Consider the following 23,906-nt stretch of genomic DNA (forward strand, 5'->3'; position numbering starts at 1 on the left):
GCGCCGCGCCACGCCACATTTGGCCGCGCCGCGCCTCTCCACGTCGAGCCTGCGCCGCGCCGCGCCACTCCACATCAAGCCTGCGCCGCACCGCGCCACGTTTGGCCGTGCCGTGCCGCTCCACGCTGAGCCTGCGCCGCGCCGCGTCCAGTCTGCACCAGAACGCGCCGCTTACGTCGGGCCTGTGCCGCGCTCTGCCGCTCCGCGGGCTCGCCAGTCGCCACCATGTCGGACGCCGAAAATGACAGCAATCGCGCGGAGGAACTTCATGAGCTGAGGGAACAGCTGGCGACTGCTCTTCAGCGCATCACTGAGCAACAGCAGTCCATACGTGACCTGAGCCGGCGCCTGGAGCTGTCGCTAACATCAGCGGCAGCGGCGCCCGGTACGGCCGGGGTGCCTGTTCCCGAGTCTGCGGACAACCGGGGAACCCCGGCTCCGGCTGCATCATCCGGTGCTGCAGCCGACGGACTAACAGGTCAGCCTCTAACACTGTGTATGCCCGTGTGTCCGGATGAGAATGTGCCTCAGTTCACGCCGAATCGCTCCCAGACTCGGTTCGTGCCGCCCAATACCGACTCTGTACCATCGACTCGCTTTGTTGTACAGCAGGTTCATGAGCTGGCCAGTTTTTCTTTGGGTGGCAGGCAGTCCCTCGCTCACTATCTCGATCGATTTGAAGAGCACTGTGAGAATGTGTACGCAGGAAGTCTTGACCAGGCTCTGCCGTTGCTGAAATCCAAGCTTTCAGGACAGATTCTTGATGTCTTTGTGGCCTGCGGGGACGTCTTCAACCCCTACCAGACGGTGAAACGTCGGATGCTCGACTGGATGAAGCGGCAGGAGCTCTCTGGTAACTGCTCGGCACGCGATCGTTTTCGGTCGTGTAGGAGGAACCAGGGTGAGTCACTGGCACTGTTCGCGCTCAGAGTGGCCTCTGTGTATAACGATGCGTATCCCGATCAGGACATACAAACGTCTCAGGAGTTGCGTCAGCACTTGCTTGACAACCTGCCGCATCGTGCTGCTGACTACCTACGCCGACAGATTCACTATACACGCGAGATTCATGGCATAACCCTGACGTGGCAAAACCTGCTGTCCCTGTTGGAGCGTGAGAGGCTGGATGAGGAAGTGGTGTCTAACGCCGATCCATCTCTCTTCTATACAGCCGAGCAAGCGAACAGGAGCCGTTAATCACGGTCACAGCAGAGGAGGATGGTGTCTCCAGCCGCAGCCGCCCGGCGCCGGAGACATACGACGAGCAGCGAGGAACAACAGCGCGTCCAACAACCTCATCAACGAGAGCATTCCTCGTCTAACTCTTCAGCGACTGGCGATCGACGCCCACTGCTTCGCTGCTTCTTCTGCGGCCGCTTTGGACATGTTGAGCGTGAGTGTCGTCGGAAACAGGATCTCTGTTTTTCTTGTGGCCGCCCTGGGCATTATATGCGCGATTGTAACGTGCCCCGTTCGCGTCAGAGATCGCAGAGTGCCCCTCGCTCCCGTCATAGATCTCCAGTGGAGAATCAGAGAGCGAGTTCAGGCCCGAGTCAGCAAGTGCCATCTCCGGACCCCCCTGGGGGGAGAAGGTCAGGGTATGGTCGAGGGACCCGAAGACGGCGCAGAAATGGGTCAGAGAGACACAGGGATGGTTCCCGTTCAACTGGTTCACGTGTTCGTGATGATCGTTCGCCTTCTCCGGGAAACTAGCGGGTCCCACGTCTCCATCAGGGCAGGACGTGGTGACCGACTCGAGCCCTGTCTCCACCGAGTCTGTTGTGTCTGGCCGTTCATCAGGAGCACCTGTGTCGACCGGCTCAGAGCTGGATTCGGTGTTTGCGTCCGCTCTTGAGCCGGAGCACCTCCTTCGTTCCCGTGCCATAGTTTCAGGGCGATCAGCTGATGTCATCATTGACTCCGGCTCCTCACGGACTCTCGTCGCCAGTCATGTTGTATCTGATGGTGTCTTGCTTGCCAGAAGTGCTGCTCGGGTGCGTGCCATTGGGGGTTGTGTCGTTGAGCCACTGGGAATTGCGACAGTCGACCTGAATCTGCATGGAGTGCACCTGGAGCTGACCGACTGTCTGGTGTTGTCTGACGCGGAGTCGCCCACAGATGTCATTGTTGGCCGTGACACGCTGGAGCGGCTGGGCTTGTGTGTGGACGTCGCCCGAAGATCGGTTTCTGGACGCAATTCTGATGGTTCCCATTGGACGGTTTACATGCCATTGAACCTCCAGCAGCCTGAGTGTATGATTTTTGTTGCTGACATTCCTTGCCGAGCAGCAGAAGATGTTGATATCGCCCCAGGGTGCTCAGTTGCTGTGCCCTACACCGTTCCCGAGCAGCCGCGCTGTTCAGAGTGTACGATCAGCCAGCGTCATCTTCTGTTTGAAGCACAGCCTGGTCTTGATGTCAGTCTTGTTCCTGGACTGGCGTGTGACAGTCAGCCCCGAGTTCTCGCCTGCAACCGTGGTCGGATGGCTGTCCGTATTCGCCGTGGTGAGGTTGTGGGTTACCTTGCTACTGCTGCAGACGCCAGCAAGGACTTGGAGCAGCCATGTGACGTGTTCTCAGTGAGTGAAGAGGAGAGCTGTGACGTGACGCTGTCATCAACAGAGGTTCCGGGACTGACGGTGTCGCAGCGCGCTGCTGTAGACGATCTATTTCAGCGTCACGCAGCAGTATTCAGCAGTTCTGCTTCTGATCCACTGCGCACGTCCCTGACTGCACACAGGATCGTCTTGAAGGACGACACGCCGGTTTACGTACCGCCCAGGAGGATGTCGCCGCCAGCAGCAGAGGAAATCGAGCGCCAGTGCCTGGATCTGGAGCGTCTGGGCATCATAGAGAGATGCGACTCTGCGTGGTCGGCGCCCGTTGTGCCAGTACGAAAGAAGGACGGATCTCTACGGCTATGTATTGACTACCGTCGACTCAACAAGCAGACGGTGGCCACCCGCTTCCCGATGGCCGACGTCACGGACTCAGTGTACAGCGCCCACGGCATGAAGTTCTTCACCACGCTGGACCTGGCCAAGGGCTACTACCAAGTGCCCTTGGAGGAGTCATCAAAGGACTACACCGCCTTCTCGACAGCACGGCAGCACTGGAGGTTCCGCAGGTTACCGTTCGGCTTGAAGAATGCTCCAGCAGCATTCCAGCGAGAGATGCAGACGGTGCTGCAGGGGTTCTCCAGGCGAAACCTCGTCATCTACTTGGACGACCTGCTCCTGATGGAGAAGAACTTTGAGAAGCATCTTCAGCTCGTGGACGACGTGCTCCTGGCACTCGAGTCGCAGGGCATCAAGCTGAATGCCAAGAAGTGTGTCTGGTTCCAGCCAGAAGTACCCTTCCTCGGCCACGTCATCAGTGAGCGAGGTCTGCGTAGATCACCAGAATACATCAAGAAGGTGCGCAGTCTGCCACGCCCTCAGACCGTGAAGCAGCTCCGACAGTTCCTGGGGGTGATCAACTTCCAGAGGAAGTTCGTGCGCCACTGTTCCAGCATCAGCAAGCCCCTGACGGACCTGACAGGCCAGCCAGGCCCCACAGTCATTACGTGGACGGACCAGATGACTGACGCCTTCGAGAAACTGAAGCAGGTAATGGAGGAGGAAGTCACGCTGGCCTTCCCCGACTACACAGAGGACGCGCAGCCTCTCACTCTTTGGACAGACGCGTCTCAGGTTGGGGCGGGGGCCTGTCTGACTCAGGAACAAGACGGAGAAACTCGTCACATCGGGTTTGCCTCAATGACCTTCTCTCGCTCACAGCAGAATTACTCAGTCACCGAACTGGAACTCGCAGCTCTCCGTTGGGGTGTCGTCAAGGCCTTCAAGCCATTCCTCGGTGGCGTGTCATTTAGAGTCTGCACGGATCACCAGGCACTGGTGTACATGCACAGCATGCATCTTGTCAACAGTCGGATCGCCAGGACGATGGAGGAGCTCTCGGAGTTCGACTTCACGATCTGCTATGTGCCAGGGTCATCCAACATCGCCGCAGATATGTTCTCTCGTGCTCACCCACTGCCGACGGAGCTCCCGGCTGTCTGTCGCCAGTTGCCAGTTGGTCTGGATCTGTACTACAGAGCTGAGGGAGGAGGTGATGCACTGATCGACTGCCTGTGCCACTGGATGGAGGAGAATGACCGCCGGCCTGCACAGAACCACCTGCTCCGAGAACTGCTGGTGGGCGAAGTGATGAAAGCACCGGGCAGGTTCAAGATGAAGTTGGATCGACGCGCACGACAAACACTCAAAAGCATGAAGGTCCCAGGTCAGCCGTTGTCTGTTGAGATGGTGGCGGTGTTCGCTACTCTGATGAGGGTACGGGTCATCGTCCACTTCGGTGGCCATCATCCCATGATCTTCACCGGTCCAGACGGGGAGGAAGTGGCTGGTCAAGCTCTTCATCTCCAGTGTCTGGGAGGAGTCCACTTCAACTTGCTGAAGGAGAACAAGAACTTCCAGACACAGAACACCGTCCTCGTGGCTCACATCCAAGAACAGGTGAGATCACAAATGATGTGTAGAGTCAAACTGCCAGAACGTGTCACAATGTGTGCGACTGAAGAGGGTGGTTCGCCTGAGGACGGTCTGCTTGTACACCCTCTCTGTGATCATCAGTCCAGCGCTTCATGCGCTGCGACCGTATACGTGAATGACAGACCAGTCTGTGCCCTTCTCGACAGCGGAGCAGCTGTGTCCATGGTCAGCCGCGCAGCGTTGGAGCTGATCGGCACCAGGGAGGCGGATGTGATTCCCAGCGCTGTATCAGTTCGAGGCATCGGAGGACTCACCAACTGCACCGGCTATCTCGAAGCAGACGTGGCCTTACCTGGGGACGGGGACCCACAAACGGTACGTCTGCTGATTGATTCAGATAACTCGTTCGGCCACTGTGTGTTGCTGGGTGCAAACTTCCTTACGTCTGCTTGTGTCGAGTTGGATTTTGGAAGGCGGCTGATAAGCAGTGTTTATGGGGAGCACGCCATGAGCGGTCACTGTGCTTTCAAGAACACTGCAACCGGTCTGACTCTGGTGACGTCCTCGCAGGAATGCAGTGACGCTGAAGACGTTCTTCTGCCTGACAGCCGAGAGCGAATCCCAGACATCGCCTCTGTCCGAGAACACCAACACCAGGATCGTCTTCTTCATGAGCTCACTAGCCATGTTCGGCAGAAGCTGACAGAACAAGAATTGCCCAGAGAACTGGAACATTTCGGTAAGCATCTCAATGATCTGTTTGTCAGCAATGACTTGTTGATGTACCGTCACAGCAAGTATGGGGACCTACCTGTCATTTCCAAGCTCTGGCTGGCGGAACTTGTAACCGCAGCTCACCAGGGGATGGCTCACATTGGCAGGGACAAGTTGTTCGATCTGATCGCCAGCCAGGTGTTCTGTCCAGGATTGAACAAGGTTGTAGCCGATGTTGCCCGAAGTTGCCGTCAATGTCAGCTGTATAAATCGTCCCCTCAGAGGATCGCTGCACCTGTTCAGCGCCTTCAGAGTCGAGCACCTTTTGAGCTGGCTGCTGCTGATCTTGTGATGTTCCCTCGCACCCCACGTGGCTTCATTGGATGTCTTGTGGTTGTAGATCACTTCTCCAAGTGGGCGGTGGCGGTACCAGTAAGGAGGAAGACGTCTGCTGCGGTTGCAGTCGCCCTGGAACAGCGAGTCCTGCCAGTTCTTCTGCGCAGGCCTGCGCGACTTCTGACGGACAATGGTGGCGAGTTCGTGGGTCCGGAGCTTCAAGAGGTGCTGAGGAGGTGGGGGATCCAGCAGACATTCTCTACACCCTACAGACCGCAGGGCAACGGAGCTGTCGAGCGGCTGAACCGCACCCTGAGTCAGGAGCTTCGCATGTTGTCTGCCGACAAGCCTGGAGACTGGGACCTACATCTTCCGAAGGCCATGGCGACCTACAACGGGACCAGCCACTCTCAGCTTGGTGACTCTCCAGCAGATTTTCTGCTGAAGCAGAAGCACGGTGGCGTCAGCGTTCCGCTGGTATCGGTGGAGCGACAGAGCTGCTGGCGGCCTGGAAACCCGAGCTTCGCGCCATTCGAAGTGGGCCAGCTGGTTAAGCGGGAAACGCAGCGACCTGGTAACCTGCTGACTGGCAAGTTCGAGCAGCGATTCGACGGTCCCTTCAAGGTGAAGTCTCGGAACAGCAATGACGTCACCTACACTCTGGAGAGGGACACCGGAGCCGAGCTGAGGGCGCATCACACGCAGCTTCGCCCGTGGATAACTGCACCGTCCTACCTGCGCCGGCTCGAGGAGGTGCGAGAAGATGGAGAGGGCAGAGGCTGCAGCATGCACCCTCCTCTACCGGCCGGTGGGGTGCTGACTTCTGTTGGCTCAGCGGGCGAGCGGCGTCTTCCAGGCATCTTGAAGAACACTCGTCGGGCCCAGGATCGGTCCCAGCAAACGACGCCTCCTCGTGTGAGCAGCAGTGCCCAACAGACGACGCCTCCTCCTCGTGTGAGCAGCAGTGCCCAACAGACGACGCCTCCTCCCAAGAACGACGGCGCTCAGCTGGCTGTCTCCCGCCCACCGGCTAGCGCTCCTCAACAGAGGACTCGCGCGACCTCAGCGGCTAAGCGGACTGTGAGGTTTGATGACGTGGGCCGGGAGATACCCAGGCGGTCGGGCCGTGTCAGAGAAGCGCCAGATAGGTGGGGCTATAGTTAGAATGTCGTGTGTGATTCTTCTTGTTTTTGTTTTGTTGTTTTTCTTGTGCTGCCGGCAGTAGCCGACCCAGCTGATCCAGCTGCTGCTGCCTCCCTCTGACGTGCTCTTCGACTGGTTGTCGAGCACGCGCCTGTTGGTTTCTCCGCGTGCGCGGTGGACGTGACGCGTCACCCCACCGTATAATCGATGAAGCAGACGACCGCCTTCATCGTCACGGTGGCCGAGCTCGTCCTCAAGTTGTGTTGTGTTTTGGTATATGGCATAGGCGTTTTGTATCAGCGTGAGCGTAATGACGTGTTGGAAGAGGTTATGTGAATTGGCGCTGTTATACTGTTATAACGGTGATTCTTGTGTTTTGGTCATAGCGGTGATCCTTGTGTTTTGATGTGGGCGAGATGCTAAAGGGGGGAGATGTGGACGTGTGGTATTGGAATTTGCATCTCGCTTGTGTGCTCGGGTGGCCGGCCGCGAGCTGGCGGCGCCTCGGCTCGCCGGGCGGCCGGCCTGCCCTGGGGCGGTGCGGGCCGCTCGGCGGGTCGGGCGGCGGGCGGCGCGGGGAGTCGGTTGCGGGGCTCGGTGGAAGGTGGACGGTGAATACAGGCGTGGAACGGCTACATGTTTTGACGGTGAATGAAGACGGCGAACGGCTACAACAGTGAAGAGCGAAAAGCCCGTGATCAAGCCGACCAGGCCGCCAAGATTTGCCAGGAGTGTCGGCAGGGTGAACGTTCCCGACTCTTCCATTTGGTCTGCCGCCAGGTCCACGCGCAGAGCCAGAAGTGTTTCGCACGTGCCCAATGCGCCGCTAGCGTATACATTTGGTCCAGTGACGTCTTCCTGCAGATAATAGGTGGCTTGTTGACAGGCCGGCTGGCAGTCACAGCCCTGGTGGTCAGACATCAGCTCAAACGGGACGTGATGCGTTGAGTTCGGAGGCGAATGGCATTTCTCGGAAAGAAAAGGAAGACGAAGCCGTGAGATTCGTCTGGTTTCGTTGCTGGTTTTCATTGATGCAAACCTTCTAGCACGGATTTTTTCGAACGGTGACATAATAAGCTCATTAGACACATTGACGTTTGGTAAGCTCCAGCCAAAGCTCTCCTTCAGACAAGCTTCATCAGTGACGTGACGACAGAACACCATTCGCCACCTTTCCCTTCCGACGAATTTCCTACACAGAGGCAGCTGGTCGACGGGTCCGCGAATCTCCGGCAGGTAGGCATCTGCCGCCACCATGTGTGGCAGCCGGCAGCCGATGTGCGCCGCCAGCCGCCGCCACAGACACTCCTTCAGACACTGGGTGAGCGAGTAGCCCGGCTCCGCGCGGCACGGACGGCGGCGCAGGTTGGCCAGCCTGCGGAGACGTGCTGACACCCGAAGACTGGCTCCCTCGCTCTTGCGGAGTTCCCTGGACGTGGTGGTCGGTACAGACACGCCCAGTTCGGACGGCGGCGTCAGGTCTCCGACGTTCGGTTCGTCGTCTCCGTGGACATAGAGCCGGTAGGAGATATCAGACCTGCCGGTGAACATGGGCGCTATGCGCAGCTGGAGAACCATACTGACGATGTTGGCACCCAGGCTGTGCAGATGTTCGCTGGGATGGAACGTGATGCACCTCATCGGGGCGACCTTCTTTGAGAGGGAATCAACAGGCAGGTAGAAGCGAGACTTCCAAACGCCGAGCGGTCCTTCGCTAGGGATGGTGCTCACAATGCTCTTGCCGTGCTTCAACATCAAGTTGTTGATGCTGTTATGGGACTTCAACATGTTCAGAGATGTCTGATTGTAGAACTCGATGATTGACAGGGAACCTTCGGCGAGTTCCTTCAGTTTGTCGCGCATCAGTGCGGTGTCTCTCAGCTCCCCGCCGGGACAGAGAGTCAGTCTGGGGAAGCGCGCCTGGCGTCTCACCACAGTCGAGCTGAGAGGCTCCGAGAGAAAATTCATCGCCTGCTCGAAAGTCAGAGTCACCAGTAGAGAGAGCAGACCCAGGCGAACTGTCCATTTTAAAACCAATGCGACGGTAATAGAGCCACTTCTTTGCCGGCTGACCGAATGTCTATTTTCTATTATATTTCTCCGAGGGAAGCATTGTGCTTCTGATAAGCGCCTTGAGGATGTGTGAATCAGCTCCTCTCTGTATGGAATTGTTTCCATCGTTGCAGAAGAAACTGACCTCGGCAAGTGAAGATGGTGCTGAGTCTCCTCCGTTTCCCTTTCTGTGGCACGATCGGCCACATTCAGAGTATGCATTCTCGACCACTAATACAGCCACTGAAGGTACCCTTGATCTTCCGCCATGAGCCTCAGCCCTGCGCTTCTTCCTCGTCGAGGAAGCGTCAACTTCTGATCGGTACGCCTACCTAAGTGCGACATAACTGCGACTTTACGCTCCGTATCCATCGCAACACAGTCAACAAACGCAGGTGGCTGCGGCCCACACGCTCACACACCAATTAATGGGAGGACACAACAGCGGGCGTCAAAGGTGCAGACGCTGAATGAGCATTAGCCGCCCATTACTAGCGTTCTAGTCTGTGTGTGCCTTTACAGAGCCTGGTCACGAACATCATTCATGGACTATGTATTCAGTAAAGATGCCTGCCGGGTCTATTACGCAGCTCTCAGGACCCGGTTCGGTCGACATAATTAAAGTCAAGAATGCATGCGCCAGCTATGTGCTATCTAACCAGGGTTTCCCACGTCTAAATTTGTAGCTGTGTTGAATGACAAGTATGCATGTCTTTATTGAATGGTATAAACGTTCACCCTCTCGCAAACGTTCCTTCCATTGCAAAACAGTTTGAACAATTGTAAAATGAAACATACGTGATTGTTTTAAATAAAGGTTACTTTGTTTTTCCCTGATTTTTGTGCCGTCTAAATTGATTTAATATGCTGTTTAAATGTCAGCACAACATATCGACACCTTTTTTTAAACCCCACATCTGCTCTCCCGTGAATTTCCGGGAGGCACGAAAGATCTCCTTTTAAAAGTGTCCAATCGTCCGATCCTGATCAAATATGTGTGTTCGTAGGCCTGTTCTGGTATTGCTTTATCTGCCAGGACAGACAAACTTGAGAAAAATCGAGTGATTGTACCTTTTTTGAAGGTCTCTAACCAACTTGTCTGAAATTCACCGGAGAACAAATGTGGGGTTTGAAAAAAGGTGTTGATATACCTAGTGCAAACTAACCCGATCGTCACGAGTTACCAAACCGGCAAACTTTATAAAATCTGATGGCCAATAGTTGCAAACCAAAATGATAATTAAAATCTAAATCCTTTGTATTTTGATATGTATTTTAGATATTTGTATTTTGGATGTTATTTTAAAATGTGATTTGTGACTTAAGGTATATTTTACTGACGATGGCACATTGTTGTCGAAACGTCTAAAATACAAAAAGATTTAGATTTTAATTATCATTTTGGTTCGCAACTATTGGCCATCAGATTTTATAAATACCTATGTCTAACAATACCGAACAAACCGGCAAACATTTCCCTTCTTAGATTTGTTTTACTACATTACTCAACACTTTACAGTTACATGCCTAAAACTTCAGTTATTTCTTTTCAGCTGTTTCACAGATACCCTTCCTACTTAATATTATTTGTTTGTTAGACGTTTATTGCGTAGAAAATCAATTCACGGAATTTTCATTCATCGCGCTACGCATCGGGGCTGAAGAATTTGGACGGCAGCAGGAGGTAGGGCAGGACGCCTGCCACCCGCGACACTCCCGCCCGCGTCGAGCTCGGTCCCAGGAACTGCAGACGCTTCTGCTTCTCCTCTCGCTCGTAGTCGATGGCGGCCAGTACGTCGTCATAGTTCTGCAGCGGCGTGCCCAGGATCCCGACTTTGGTCCGGTCCACCTTGAGCGACTCGTCTTCCTCCTCGCCTGCCGCCTCTGCAGGCAGTCGGTGCGACAGCGACTGGCGCAGCAGCGGCGAGGTGTTGCGCAGGAGGCCGTAGACGGCGCACTGCGGCGGCGGCGGACCTGTGTACAGGCCGTACACCTTCTTCATGGAGACGTGGGCGGTGGGAGGAGCGGAGCGGCCGGTAGCGGGTGGAGGTGTCGCCGAGCTCCCGGGCGGAGGAGACTGCTGCTCCGAGACGGCCGAGGAGGGTGTCTGGGCCGGCTGGGAGTCCGGGCTGGTAGGCTCTTCACCCCCACTCGGCTGAGCTGGTGGACTGGCCGAGTGGTCAGCGCTGGCGTTCGGACCACCCTCTGGGGTCTCCGTGTTACGTGTGCCGCCCGAGTTGCCACTGGACACTCTCGTTCCGTGACTCGCTGAGGACACATGCTGAGAGGTTTGACGAGAACCCGAGTGTGGCGCAGGAGAACCATGATGCTGACTGGGGCCCGACGCACCAGAGACGTGCCTTCGTCCGCTGTTCGCGCCGGTGCTCTTTCGGAGGGTCGTGTCGGACTGCCTCCGTCTGGAGGACCCGCTCATGGAGCCTCCCAGCGCTCCGCGTCTCTCACCACCTCCCAGCCGGCGATCGGATGTGGTGCGGGGACTTTGACGGTCACCGTGGTTCTCATTGCTGGGCGTCTCCCGGGCGCTTCCTGCGCTTTTGCCTGGGATGATTAGCGTTCTCGCTGAGGTCAGATGATCGAGAGGCGGTGGCACCGCTCGGCGGGACGGGTCAAACCCTGCTGTGCGGAACAGTCGGCCCAGCTCCCTCGCTATGACGGTGACGTTGGGACGCCGGTAGACGATCCAGACGCACTGCGCCACAAACGCGTTCAGCGCCTCGAAGATCTGTCGGTCGGAGGCGGCGGCGGATTTGTACCCGGCACCCTGCTGGAGATGGTGAAAGTCCAGCCCGCAGCCGAGCAGGTAGGTGCTGTAGATTTGACCGAGCTCGCTCACGCACACCTCCATCCTTCTTCGGCGCCCGTCCAGCTGACTCGAGTTGTAGAGCTGACATTCGAGCTGCGCCATGGTCTCCTCCAGCCTCCGAAGCTCGAAGTAGTGGTGGAAGTACTCGATCGCACAGCCGAGGACTTCGTCGATGTGCGGCCACTCGTCGAAGAAGTTCGGGTGTCGGTGCACGCGGGGAAAGAACTGGCCGACAGCTCGGGTGGCCACGCGTTTCACGTGCTCCAGAGTCACCACCCCGGGCCGCCGGGCCGGCCGGGCGCCCTCCGTTTTCTCCAGTATCTTCCGGTTGGGTCGGTAGTAGAGTCCAGCGCCGTCCCGGGGCACAGCCTTGGTGCCGGGGTTCGGGTACTGCCGGTAGCGCAGGCCGTAGACGCCGTACCGGTGGCATCTCCACATGTCGTCCAGCGGGATCAGGTAGAAGTCCTCCACGGGGTTGGTGGGGCGCGTGAACACGCTGAAGAGTACGTTGGAGCGTGCGTCCATCAGCCAGCGGCTGTGTGGCGGCAGCGGGCTCTGCAGCTCGGCGGGCAGCTCGGGGTCGTGCGGCGGCGCGACGGCGCGCAGCAGCGCCGGCCAGCTGCGCCGCCACCGCTCCCGGCCGCCCGCGCCCGCCTGGCGCGTCAGCTGCCGCAGCGTGCCCGACGCCGGCTTCTCGTCGTCGCTCTCCTTGATGGCTCGCACGGCGCGCGCGGCCACGTAGCGCTGGTACTCCTTCTCCCGGTTCTCCAGCAGCAGCTCGACGGCGTCATCGGGGCTGAAGTCTTCACGCAGGGTACCCGAGGGAATGCCCGTCGCTGGCAGCGAGTCCTTGCGCATGCTGCGGTGAGCTGGAGAACCAGCCTTTGAAGGCTGATTTGGAGGCATTTCGACTGAGTGATGCTGCTGACTCGTTTTAACACATTTTCCGTCTTTGTATTTAATGACAGACACTCATTTTGAAGCAGCGCTGAACTAACATAATCTGAATTTTAAGGATTTGGGATCCCCTCGAAGCACGTCATATCGCATTAAATAGCCAAGTTCACCGTCTTTTCCTGAATACTCTCTTGATGCTGTCGCAACAAGCAACTATAAGTTATCGCCATCTTACAATTTAAAGTTTTTCAAAGCTTGCTGGAGCTTGGAGACCTCTTCAATACCTTCCATTGGTTTCCTCATGCTTTTCTAACTGCGAATGATATTTTGAAGGAAGGCATCGCCCCCTCTGGCTTCTTTTCCATCGTTACATCACGATTTAGCTTTATCTTCTCTTGAGTTTTAAAGATTTATTTTTTGCTCTAAACGTGAAATAAAAAGCATTGCTCTAGTCACACGAATCATTGAATTTGCCTTCGTGACTGATTACAGCCTTCGCCCTACAAGCCCTAGGAAAGCTATTTTGGTTTTGGCGCCTACCAAAATTTCAAAAGGCCTGAAATTTTGATTGTTTTGATCGTTTTGATCAATGAAGCTTACCAGCTAGTACAACTCGTGACTTCTTTAACGTCTCTCCTTTCACATATCAACAGATGCGAGAAGTGTAACAAAATGATCGAATAGTTCTTCCGTGCAAGCATCCGTAGTTTATAGTTTGTTCATTATTGATCAATATCAGTTACAACCTATAGCCGTTGGAAATGATAGGCATTTCCCTCATTGCATCGCACTCATGAAGTTTTTCTCTGCAAAATGCATGGTCAACGTTCAAAGTGGTGTCAAGTAATGCAAAAAGCGATATGTTGTGCGGTTTATTGCTCAATCAAAAACAACAAATATTCAGCATAAATCTGATGACCATAACTGTTCGATAGTATAATCTGACAGTCTCTGTTCTTATTTCTACCCCGAGAAATACGCCCACCGCCTATCATTAGCACGATCGTTTTGCCAGCATCTCTCGCAGTCGGGCAGTCGGTCCGGCGTGTAGCCCTTCTCAAAACAGTAGTCCAGGCTCATCCAGCAGCAGCCTGTCGCTAGCGGTCCCACGCAGGGGATCATACACGGCTCGCACTGGTTGGAGGCGATCACTGACTGAACGCCCCCGCTCGGATATGGGGCTGGGGAGGCGGGTTTAGGAGTCGGGGGCTGAGTGGGTTTTGGTGTAGGGGGAGGCGTGGTCTTTGGTACAGACGCCTGCGGAATCAACCATGTGTTGTCTAGAGACTGGTCCGAGGCTGGTTTGGTCGTTGTGACAGCCACAGGCTCGGGTCTCCGGGTAGGTGGTGTGGTTTTGGGTGGCGGTGGGGTAGTTACCACTTCTATGTCCTGGAAGCCCAGGGAGGGGGACGTCTCCTGGGAGGTCGCTCCCGTTGGAGGGGTAGGCGACGGTGGCAGTGGAGAGGGAGAGGGAGAGGGAGAGGGAGAGGGAGAGGGAGAGGGAGAGGGAGAAGGTGATGGCGAAGGCGGGGGAGAGGGAGAAGGCGTTATATTCGTGCGGATCTCCTGGTCCAGCGCGGAGCCGATGGCGTCCGCTCCCCGCACCGCCTGTCAAAACGTCAGAACGTCAGTGCACTGCCCACGTACAGACCTGTCCGTGGGGGGGGGGGGGGATAGGGGAACATTGCTCGTATTGATCGCTGTTCCGATAGATAGACCTGAAGGCTGATAAGTATGTTGATTAAGAGCTGGCTGATCTATGAAGGACTATCCAAATGCGAGACAGATTTATCGCAACAATGAGTTTGATGTCGGATGATTCATTTATCGTCACAGCGTGTTTTATGTTGATTGTCGGATGATTGGTACCTCTATAGTTGGCTTATCAATTTGGAAAAAAATGCGAAAAGCGAGACAATGATGAGATATGCATAATGCTGCTTTTTCTGCATAACTGAATCATAAATCAATATGATACAGATATCTAGCACCATTTATGAACATTTTTTACTTTTAACTGAAACAGCCATTTGCACAACAATTACACCTAATGCATACACAACGAAATAGTTGAATGATACAGATCAGCCGATAAAATGTAAGAACGTAAAGGTAGAATTGTTGAATTGAATAAGAGAACTAAGAAAAGAAAATTATGGTCATTTAACTAAGAAAAGCAAGAGTACGGTCATTTCTATCATACTTTACCATCTTTCTATCGTGTGATATGCCTAGACCGCCACCATCCATCCCGCTCACCGTTGTGGTTCCGTTGGACCAGGGCTCGGAGCCGTTGACGCTGCGCGACACGGCCACGTTCTCCCTGCTGACGGTACCGCCATCCCCTGCCGTCACGGTGGCCGAGTTCACCAAGCTGCGCGTGCTCTCCGTGCCGGTCCGGTCGTCCGTGCCCGTGAGCGTCACATTCTCATCACGGTCCGTGCGCAGCTGGCTGACCTGGAGCGCGGTGCCGCCGTCCGGCTCGCTGACGCTCAGGCGGTTCTCGCGGGTGCGCTGCGCCGACTGTATCCGCGACGTGCCGCTGGGCCCGGTGCGGTTGTCGTCTTTGAGCTGGGTGTCGGTGCGGCCGAGGTAGGCGAACCCGCCGTCGGTGGTGGACGAGGCGGCGCGCTGCTGCTCCTGGCCATTGCTGACCGAGGCCGTCGACCGGCTGGTGTTGGTCGTGTTGTGGAACGCGCCCGAGGTGATCTGGCGGGTCTCCGAGCTCTGCGAGGTGCTGGTCTGGGAGCGCGTCACGTCCCGACTGGTGGTTCTGCTCACCACCTCACCCTGCAGTGGAGGAGGGAGCGGTGAGCGAGGTGAGAACATCGCAAAGTAGCGCACGTTTTCATCCTGGATACAAACATCAGCTTGTCTTCGAAACTTTAGCCACAGGTAACTGATCAAATCAGACACAGGTAGGTACGCAAATGAGACGTCGACCCCGGAAGTCAGAACCACGCAACAGCCGATACTCAAAAATCGCAGTAAACCCGCCCTTTGAATTACGATCAGAGCTTTTTACAGCTCTTAAACCACACCAGACCGCTAACCCTGAAGACCCAGAGCTCACCTGCCCGAGTGTGGCCGGCAGGCCGGTTGCTACGAGCACCACCAGGAGCGGCAGGAGGGGCGCCATCGGAGGGTGTCGCCGCGGCGCCGGCAGCCGGAGCGCACCGCTCACTGCGGCCCGTCGTGACGGAGCGCGGCGGACCTGTCAGCGACCTCCGGCTCAGGCCGTGACAGCAGCCCCCCGCCCTGCCCGCTGGCCACCCACGCCGTCCCTGCTGCTGACCGCGACCCCGCGCCTCTGACAGTCGCCCACCCCGCCGCCGCTCGGCCGACCGACCTCTGAGCTGCTGACCTTTACGGCAGAGCCCACGTGGGACGGAGCGCGGATCGTGCAGCGCGGCGCACACGGACGTCGGAAACGGCGATCCGGGTCGGCCGGTGGCAGGGTTCAGAGAAAGGAAGCGAACTGCGAACATCGCGGCTTGGTTTTGGTGTCGGGTACAAACTTGGGGCAAACAAGCCAGGGGTGAAGTTTATCAGTTGTCACTTTTCATGACGGGAAAATAAAGGGAGAATAACAGAAACGTAATATGCACTTAGGCTACATGCTATTAACTTTATCATAGCACTTTTTTTGCACGTTAAACCAGGAGTCGACAGCTTTGCCCGGAGTCGGAGTCGGAGTTGGAGTCACTGAAAGTTAACATTGCATAGCTCAAAATCATGCCCTACGCCTGTTTGCTTGACGATATTTCGCTCGTTCTGCGTTCACCTTTCAAAATCGGATTTTGTTGAAGCGGAAGACATACCCCTGTTTTGGACGAGCGTTTTCGTCGAAAAAAGCTGAAGAGGGCTGCTGCGTCAAAACCTGTTTTGCATGCTATTTAAAAAGTGTTTACTTGCAATGCAAGACCTTGGAACGTTCAAAGGATCGCTCCTGGCAAGATAAAAAGATCTCCAACATTTAGTTAGTTTCATTATATGAACTTCAGAGCTATGTCCACAGTCTGGTCTCGAGTCGGCGTCGGAGTCTGAGTCGATTTTTGAAGTCAGAGTCGAAGTCGGAGTCGGAGTCACCTTAATTAATCCATTGACCTTGCAGCCCCACGTTAAACCCATTTGGCCAGAGGAAGATTTAAGTACACGTTCTTTAAAAAGAAAATATTTTTTCTTCATTTGGAATGAACCATGATGACAGCCAAGGTGAAAATGAGCGCCGTTGACCTTTAACGATGTTCCCGCCCACATAGATATGCTCGTTCCTGACACGCAGCCACTGGCGCCGAACAGATTTGCCGTCGGCATTTTCAATCGACGGGTCTGGCCGGTCTGTCAAAGCAGTACTGCTTCTTACGTAAACGGCTTCATGTTGAGCGGGATCTAACGGAGACGCCGTTTTTCTGACTGTTCAATGTTCATATAGCTAATTGCAATGCTAAGCTAATACGCTAATGTTTTAGTTTAAAAGACACAACTTGTTTGATTTTGATTTGCTCGTTTTTCTACGGTAGGTAAGTCGGTAACGAGGAGCATGTGAATAACACATTCATGTAGACACCATATAATGAACTTAAACCAACCATTTAGCTGTATACTTAAGCATATTGTTATTTGTTTGCATGTAGAATGTAGAGTTAGAAGTATGAAATAATGCTTAGTGTAAGCAGTTTCCGTTCAGGTTTCAACGATGACCTCAACACATCGCTTCAATTTGCTTTCGAGCTACAACAGGGAAAGCTCTGCGTGAGGGCCGCGACCGCATCATTTTCAACCTTTGACTTTCAACCTTCAACCTATAAGGTCTTATAAAGGCTTATAAGCAGAGTTGGCCTGCGCTACGCTACGTTATGCACTACGTTACGCTACGTTTGCTTTTTTGGCCAAAACTACGATACCGAACGAATTACGATACGTTATATATTGCTACGTTACTGAATTACGGTATTTGTTAATTAACGCAGCAAATTATTTTATCGTACTACGTTATGCAATATGTCATCATCCACTACCCAGTGGAAACGGTTAGTCTCTAGTAAGCCAAATACTGCGCACAATGATCGCCGGCTTTGCAGCATCGTCGGTGCGGCGGTGCCTACGCGCTACTCGCTAGATGCGCTGGACTTCCGACAGGGAATTCCATGGGACTCCCCAGTGGGAAATCTCTGGTGTCGGTCCGGCCGTAAGAAAGACTCAGTGGTATTCATATAGCAGGCGTCTCACATCCGTTTAAACGGCCGGAGGTCTGGTGACGATATGAGTAAACTGAAAAAAATTATGTACCTTATGCTTATGCAAATACAGCTGACATGTAATTGCTACGGAATCCATTTCGTAGTTCCTCCTACGTTATTCTATTATTTTCCGTAATACGCTACCGAAACATCCCAATTACGCTACGAAACGGTACTGACAGCTACGGGTTACCGAAAACTTCAAAATAACGTAACGTAGGCCAACTCTGCTTATAAGTCCCATTACTACATATTTCCCAAGTGTCATTCTTAGTGGCATTCATTGGAAAGAAATGGCTGCATATCACAAAATAATCACTTTCCTATAAGTATGCTGCAAGTGCACAATGTACAGACAGACATCTCAATACTGACCCTCGTGTGAAAATTCGCATCGGTGAGAAAACATGGTGAATGACGCTAATGCAGCTACCCGTCTACATAACGACCATGTGCGCACCACGCACCACCAGCTTCGGAAGCACGTGTTATAGACGTGCCATTATAGTCACATAAACTGGTGCGGCAGGGGATACAAGTCATGTGGCTGACGAACTGTGTGCATTTTACTGATGCCGCGCCGTAACTCGTAAATTAAAGAGTTTACGTGTAAGCTATGATGGTTCCCAAACGTCAATTGACCGAGTGAGAAGAGTGTCACGGCGACTGTTTTTTATTTGCTTTATTGATTATCCAGGAGTATAATTCAGGATACATTCTCCTGAAATATGAATGCAGGCGTACACATACACATGTCGCATGTAATCTGAGGCTATATGGGGGCGCCGTTTATTTTCTCTCCTACGTCAGGTCAGGTTGCCAGCCTTTCTGTTCAGTTTCTTTTTTTTTGTCCTCTTTGTGGCCGGAATGTCCAACTGTTTACAAGCCACCGGATTGTAGAGAAACTGCGGACTTTTCCAATGTAACCGCATTGTTGACAACGCATTTAATCCTCAGCAGACCCCCCAATCTAAGTTTTCTATATCTGCTCGAACGCGGGACATTGGTAAAGCTGCAACATGGCTACACCATAAGGTACCCTCTCCTTCCTATGGAGCTAAAACGTAACACTGGAGAGGAATGTGCTATGATGAGAAGCAGGAAATTATGGCACTTTTTGAGATGCTATGTGAGTCAATGAAGCCAGTCAAGTGAGCACTTCTTAATTCAGCGTCAGTCTCACTCTAGCAGACAACATTTCGATCTTTAGACCTGCTAAAATGGAAAACGACGAGAGACGAGTAAAGACCAGACCTCAGTGACTCTTCCCAAGTGACACACCAGCCACCATCGCAGACATTTTGTTCAGCGCCTTCCCGAAATAACCTTATAAAACATTAACTCAAACAGTAAAAAAAAAAAAACACACAGTCGGGTTGAAAAGGTCCTTTAACCTTGTAAAGTGGCTGCTCTCGGTTCGGACAGCACCATGAATGTCAGGAGGCCCTGCGGGGCAGCGACGGTCACTGACATTCATTGCGACACATCTCGCTGTCAATCCAGAGTTAGACACGCAGCCAAAAAGTCGAGTTCGGGTGACGGCCAGTGCCGTGGTACCACTCTGTTGGCCAGAGGCGCGGTCAGCGGACCGGCCGACCACCGCCGACCATCAGTGGACCATCAGCGCGGACCATCAGCGGACCATCACAGGCCGTTCCTGGTGTGACCACTGCCGAGAGCGGTCTGACCGACTCCGCCGATCCCAACGATGGTGGGCAGGATGGCCTGCTGGGCTGTGCTGGTGACTCAGGCGCTGTTGCTGAGCCCGGTGGCGACCTTAGGGGACGTGACGTCATCCAAAGTAAGCGGGGGTGGTCGAGTTTGGCATCGACAACAGGGAACAGGGTCAGGGTCGTGCGATTTTTACGTGGGCGTCGATGGTTTGATGCGGCACTACATGCTGGACCCTCTTAATTTGTGATATCGTAGGTATTCAGTAATCGTTATACAATTTGGAAAAATTAAAATCACATTAGAAGTCGATACCTAATTGCAAATATATTCAATGTTCAGTAAAGGCTCTTTTTGCCGCATTTCTACTTCAGGCATAACGTGTTTTGTCTTTCTTCCAGGCTCCTAAGGTAACCGTGCCGGATCAGAAATCCGACAAGGCCATCGATGTGAACAAGACCAGTCCGACGTCTTCATTGGATGGAGGGATAATCATTATGACAATCCCAGGCGGCATTGTACACAAGCAAGGTCCGCCTCCCGCTCACCAGCCGGTCAAAAAGAAACATTGTCAAAAACCATGCATCGGAAAATTATACCATGCGTATCAAACACACGCTGCTGCAGCTCCAATCGACTCTTCTGTATCTCAAAATAAAACTGCCGGTGTTTCCGCCAGGGCTGCCCCAGCTCCTAGCAAGCCCTCGGCAGCTCCAAGAAGGGGTGCCCTCTTCCTGCCGTCCCGAGCTCGTATCGCAGTGGCAGTGCGATTCGTTCGCACTCCCTGTAAACTCGTCAAGAAGCGCAACTGCTGCCTGATCGAAACCCTCGGCAGTTACTCGTGCTCTTGTCTCAAGGTGGATAAGAAGTGTTTCGAAATTAAGAGGGTGAGGGTGCTTGTGCCGTTCGAGACCATCTACCCGCCGTGTCCGAAATGCTACGATCTGTGCGATCACAACCGACGAATCTGCTGCCGACTGTGGCCCTGCAAATGACCGATCCAAACACCGACCTGTGTTATTACTGGAAATACAAAGTCCAATAAAGTGGCTTGTCTAATGACTATGTGGAGCAATTAACCATTAATCACGATATTAACCCTTCTACCTTATCGATCAAAGGAAGTTTCACGAGAAGCCCGCCGATCGCTACCATCCGGCAGACACTAGCAGAGAAGTGCACCTATTGGATGTCACTTCTATGGGTATGTTCACGGCCCTGGCACGCTGTAAATTCTACGCCGACATGCCCCCTTTGACGAGTTTGCCTTTCTACGAAACATGAAAATTATCAGCAAGCACAATGCCTCCAGAATACATGGGAAAATAATATCAAAGCGATATTACATCTTCGCAAGCTGTCAAAGGCATTTCAATCATTTTAAACTAGAATTTAGAAATGAAGCCAGAGCAGATGCCCACACTCATCCAATGCACAAATGATGAATAAAGTAAATGAGCTCAAAGAGGCCATCGAATCTAAATGATCCATTTCAGGTTGAGCCAGCTTGTCAGTTTCGAACCACAAGCGTATGCTGGCTTATGACATGGAATGCGGGGGCTTATGGCTGTCCGCCCACTGCCATAGAATGTCACCAAGTCACTGAAAGCGCGGCATGAACCGGTGGTAGCGGCGGCCAGGACTATCGAAACCAGATCGGGGTTTCAAGTTTCAAGTGAAACCAGATCGGGAAGCAAGTGAAGCATTTGAATATCATGTATTACATAGGGTTTAAATGGTCCTAGGTTGTGAAAATCATTTACTCCCACGTAAAACTTCTCATACTGTTTGCACTGGACGTCGTTTTAAACGCAACACAACTTGAATTCACTCGCAAATAAGTATCATACATTCACGCTTCACCAGGCAAACACAGCTTATTAGCGTAAGCCTTTATTACAAAATAAACTCCGAGCAAGACATGCGGCTGACAAACATGAAAAGACATCACAAAGTATCGTTCGTGGCATAGCTCATCTACAGGAGTTACTGCCTCTTTTCTACGCGTCATTAAACGTCACGGAAATGTGCGCGTGACATTTACTCTCAGATAGCATTACACCGCTCTTCTCTTCGACTCCGGTGTATAATCCGCCTCGTATTATCGTTGAACATACTCGTATACTAGTAAGTAAGGTCGTAAGCACTTAGCTAGTGATAGCCACGAACAACAAATACAAGAAAATATTAAAGTGCGACATCAATAATTGACCGCTTCTACGTGATGCACAAATTGATTAGCTTTAAAACACCGCAGTAAGATTGACACGCGATTTGCAGAAATAATTTCGTTAAGACGATACAGAGTTACAGGCAGAGCAACATTGATGTGCTGTTGTTACTAGCATTGGGCGACACCAACGGCCTGAAACCTGAAATAATAAGTGTTTGTGACAGCGTGCATTACCTAACAGGAAACATTTGATGTCACATTGCTCTCTAAGCTGATTGACAATAGCGAGGACAAAAATCTGTATAGCGTTTCAGAAGAGACTCGCATAGGCTGTATAACCTGTACCATTTCTGCCACATCAAAAACACATATCGCAAAGGAATGACCGGTACAGCGAGTGACGCGCCGTCAGCGCTGCGGCGGCGGATGGGCGAACTAGCGTTTACTCGACGGCCCACTGGAGGACAGCCATGTCGCGGCCGCCCGTGGACAGCAGCCGATCGTCCTCGGCGAAAAACTCCACATGGGTCACGTGACTGCTGTGACCCTGGTACGAGTGGTTCGTGGTCTGAAAAAGGACGAAGAGTTATGAGTATGACATCAACTTCCTAAATTAGTACGTGGCGCATTATACGATTACAGACATAATAACATACACCTTTTTACAAAAATCACGAGGCACTAGAGGCAGAACGGCGAAGGAAGAAACCGATGAGCTACCGTATTCTGACCAGCTGGAACAGCGGAGGACACCCCCATCCACCAGACACCTCCCGTCCACCTTACCTTGGCCTGGTTGGCGGGGTAGGGGAACAGTTTGACGCGCCCCCAGTCGTCTCCCGCTGCCATCAGGGAGCTGTCGTTGGAGCGACAGCACGTGTTGACGTCTGTGCCGTCCGCGTCCTCCGGGTAAATACCTGCCAGACGACCGGGAAGCAGGTGAGAACCCAGAGAGCTCAGGCACTACTAATGCGCTTTCCTAACAGAGTGGGACCTGTCAGGAGGCATGACTCTTCCGCCCTTCGAGGCAGAGAACTTCAGGGTAGATCATAATGTACCCGCAAGGCCAAGAAAATTAGAACCTATGCATCTCCTTAACAACATCAGCCCCTTGTACGCATGTCACTTCACTTTAAAGCCTTCACCGGGGTCAGCTGACGGTGCTGCCACCTACCGACGGAGTTGAAGGCCAGCGTGCAGGTGTGGCTGGCCCACTCGGTGTCGCGTAGCTCGGAGGCCTGGGTGAACTGGCGGCCGGTGGCGGCCGTCCAGTACAGCAGCTCGTAGTCGCCGGAGTTGGTGCGCAGCAGGGTCGAGTCAGCCGACCAGTCCAGGTGTGTGATGAAGCTCGAGTGGCCCTGTGGCGAGAGGAGTCGGGTTAACGGTGACTTCGGGCCAAAAAGAACCGAAATGGCTAATGGAATACGGTTGAGACTAGTAACGACTAGGCGAAATACGGTAAAATGTAGAAGAAGCTAGGTGGGTAATGCTATCCAAATGAAGAGAATATTTGTATCAAAACTGAACCACTTAAAATCGCAACATTGCGTTACAAGCATCCAAATATGGCACTCTGATCTACACACACCTGGATGACCAAAAGACTCACCCAAACTCTTATCCCTGAGATTAACCCCTCCATCTCTCCGCTCTCACCTACCGTGCACTTGGCGACGCGGTTGAACCCGCCGTCCCCAGCCTCGTAGATGTAGACCGTGTTGTTCCTCGAGCCCAGCGCCAGCATGTTTCCGTCGGGTGAGAAGCGCAGTGTCTGAATGGGCTCATCGCCGTCCGTCCGCGAGAACACCGTCTCGTGGGAGTCAGCGTCCAGCACGTCCCAGCGGCCGGACACGAGGCCGACGGCGAGCTGGGAGCCGTCCGGGGAGAAGGAGGCGCTCTGCACGCCCTCCTGGGGACAGAGCGGGACACAGGGCAGGGGCGGTTAGCTGGGAGCCGTCCGGGGAGAAGGAGGCGCTCTGCACGCCCTCCTGGGGGCACAGAACGGAGCACGGGGCAGGGAGGTTAGCCGGAGCCGTCCGGGGAGAAGGAGGCGCTCTGCACGCCCTCCTGGGGACACAGAACGGAGCACGGGGCAGGGGCGGTTAGCTGGGAGCCGTCCGGGGAGAAGGAGGCGCTCTGCACGCCCTCCTGGGGACACAGAACGGAGCACGGGGCAGGGGAGTTTAGCTGGGAGCCGTCCGGGGAGAAGGAGGCGCTCTGCACGCCCTCCTGAGGACACAGAACGGAGCACAGGGCAGGGGCGGTTAGCTGGGAGCCGTCCGGGGAGAAGGAGGCGCTCTGCACGCCCTCCTGGGGACACAGAACGGAGCACGGGGCAGGGGAGTTTAGCTGGGAGCCGT

General features: G+C 53.9%; 4 protein-coding genes across 6 annotated transcripts in view; 1 reads left to right on the top strand and 3 right to left on the bottom strand.

Moving 5' to 3' along the window:
• The first annotated feature begins 1,262 nt into the window (after positions 1 to 1,262).
• Positions 1,263 to 7,334, top strand: LOC122369898. Of its 2 annotated transcripts, XM_043345011.1 has the most exons (3): positions 1,263 to 4,868; positions 5,064 to 5,232; positions 5,608 to 7,334. In XM_043345011.1, the coding sequence occupies exons 1-3, from the start codon at positions 2,226 to 2,228 to the stop codon at positions 6,705 to 6,707; spliced, it is 3,912 nt and encodes a 1,303-aa protein (XP_043200946.1). In that variant the 5' UTR covers positions 1,263 to 2,225; the 3' UTR covers positions 6,708 to 7,334. The 2 variants fall into 2 exon arrangements, with proteins under 2 accessions (XP_043200946.1, XP_043200945.1); XM_043345010.1 differs by having other exon boundaries at positions 1,263 to 5,232.
• A 2,981-nt stretch (positions 7,335 to 10,315) lies between these two features.
• LOC122369880 lies at positions 10,316 to 13,010 on the bottom strand. Its single transcript, XM_043344985.1, has 2 exons — positions 10,768 to 13,010; positions 10,316 to 10,597 (listed from the first exon to the last, which is right to left on the bottom strand). The coding sequence occupies exons 1-2, from the start codon at positions 12,466 to 12,468 to the stop codon at positions 10,538 to 10,540; spliced, it is 1,761 nt and encodes a 586-aa protein (XP_043200920.1). The 5' UTR covers positions 12,469 to 13,010; the 3' UTR covers positions 10,316 to 10,537.
• Positions 13,011 to 13,316: 306 nt separating this feature from the next.
• Positions 13,317 to 15,782, bottom strand: LOC122369886 (nascent polypeptide-associated complex subunit alpha, muscle-specific form-like). The gene is made up of 3 exons (XM_043344993.1): positions 15,533 to 15,782; positions 14,719 to 15,249; positions 13,317 to 14,067 (listed from the first exon to the last, which is right to left on the bottom strand). Exons 1-3 carry the CDS (start codon positions 15,596 to 15,598, stop codon positions 13,423 to 13,425), a joined length of 1,242 nt encoding a protein of 413 aa, XP_043200928.1. The 5' UTR covers positions 15,599 to 15,782; the 3' UTR covers positions 13,317 to 13,422.
• Positions 15,783 to 21,250: 5,468 nt separating this feature from the next.
• Positions 21,251 to 23,906, bottom strand: part of LOC122369885 (echinoderm microtubule-associated protein-like 2) — a 32,864-nt gene continuing 30,208 nt past the window's right edge. For both annotated transcript variants that reach the window (XM_043344992.1, XM_043344991.1), the window contains 4 exons: positions 23,207 to 23,455; positions 22,721 to 22,904; positions 22,333 to 22,463; positions 21,251 to 22,114 (listed from right to left, as the gene is read on the bottom strand). In XM_043344992.1, the coding sequence (XP_043200927.1) occupies positions 21,989 to 22,114; positions 22,333 to 22,463; positions 22,721 to 22,904; positions 23,207 to 23,455 (690 nt within the window). In that variant the 3' untranslated portion in view covers positions 21,251 to 21,988. The remainder of the gene's footprint in view (positions 22,115 to 22,332; positions 22,464 to 22,720; positions 22,905 to 23,206; positions 23,456 to 23,906) is intronic.

Source organism: Amphibalanus amphitrite, unplaced genomic scaffold (assembly GCF_019059575.1).
Source record: "Amphibalanus amphitrite isolate SeventyFive unplaced genomic scaffold, NRLGWU_Aamphi_draft 001082F_arrow, whole genome shotgun sequence".
Classification (NCBI taxonomy): domain Eukaryota; kingdom Metazoa; phylum Arthropoda; class Thecostraca; order Balanomorpha; family Balanidae; genus Amphibalanus; species Amphibalanus amphitrite.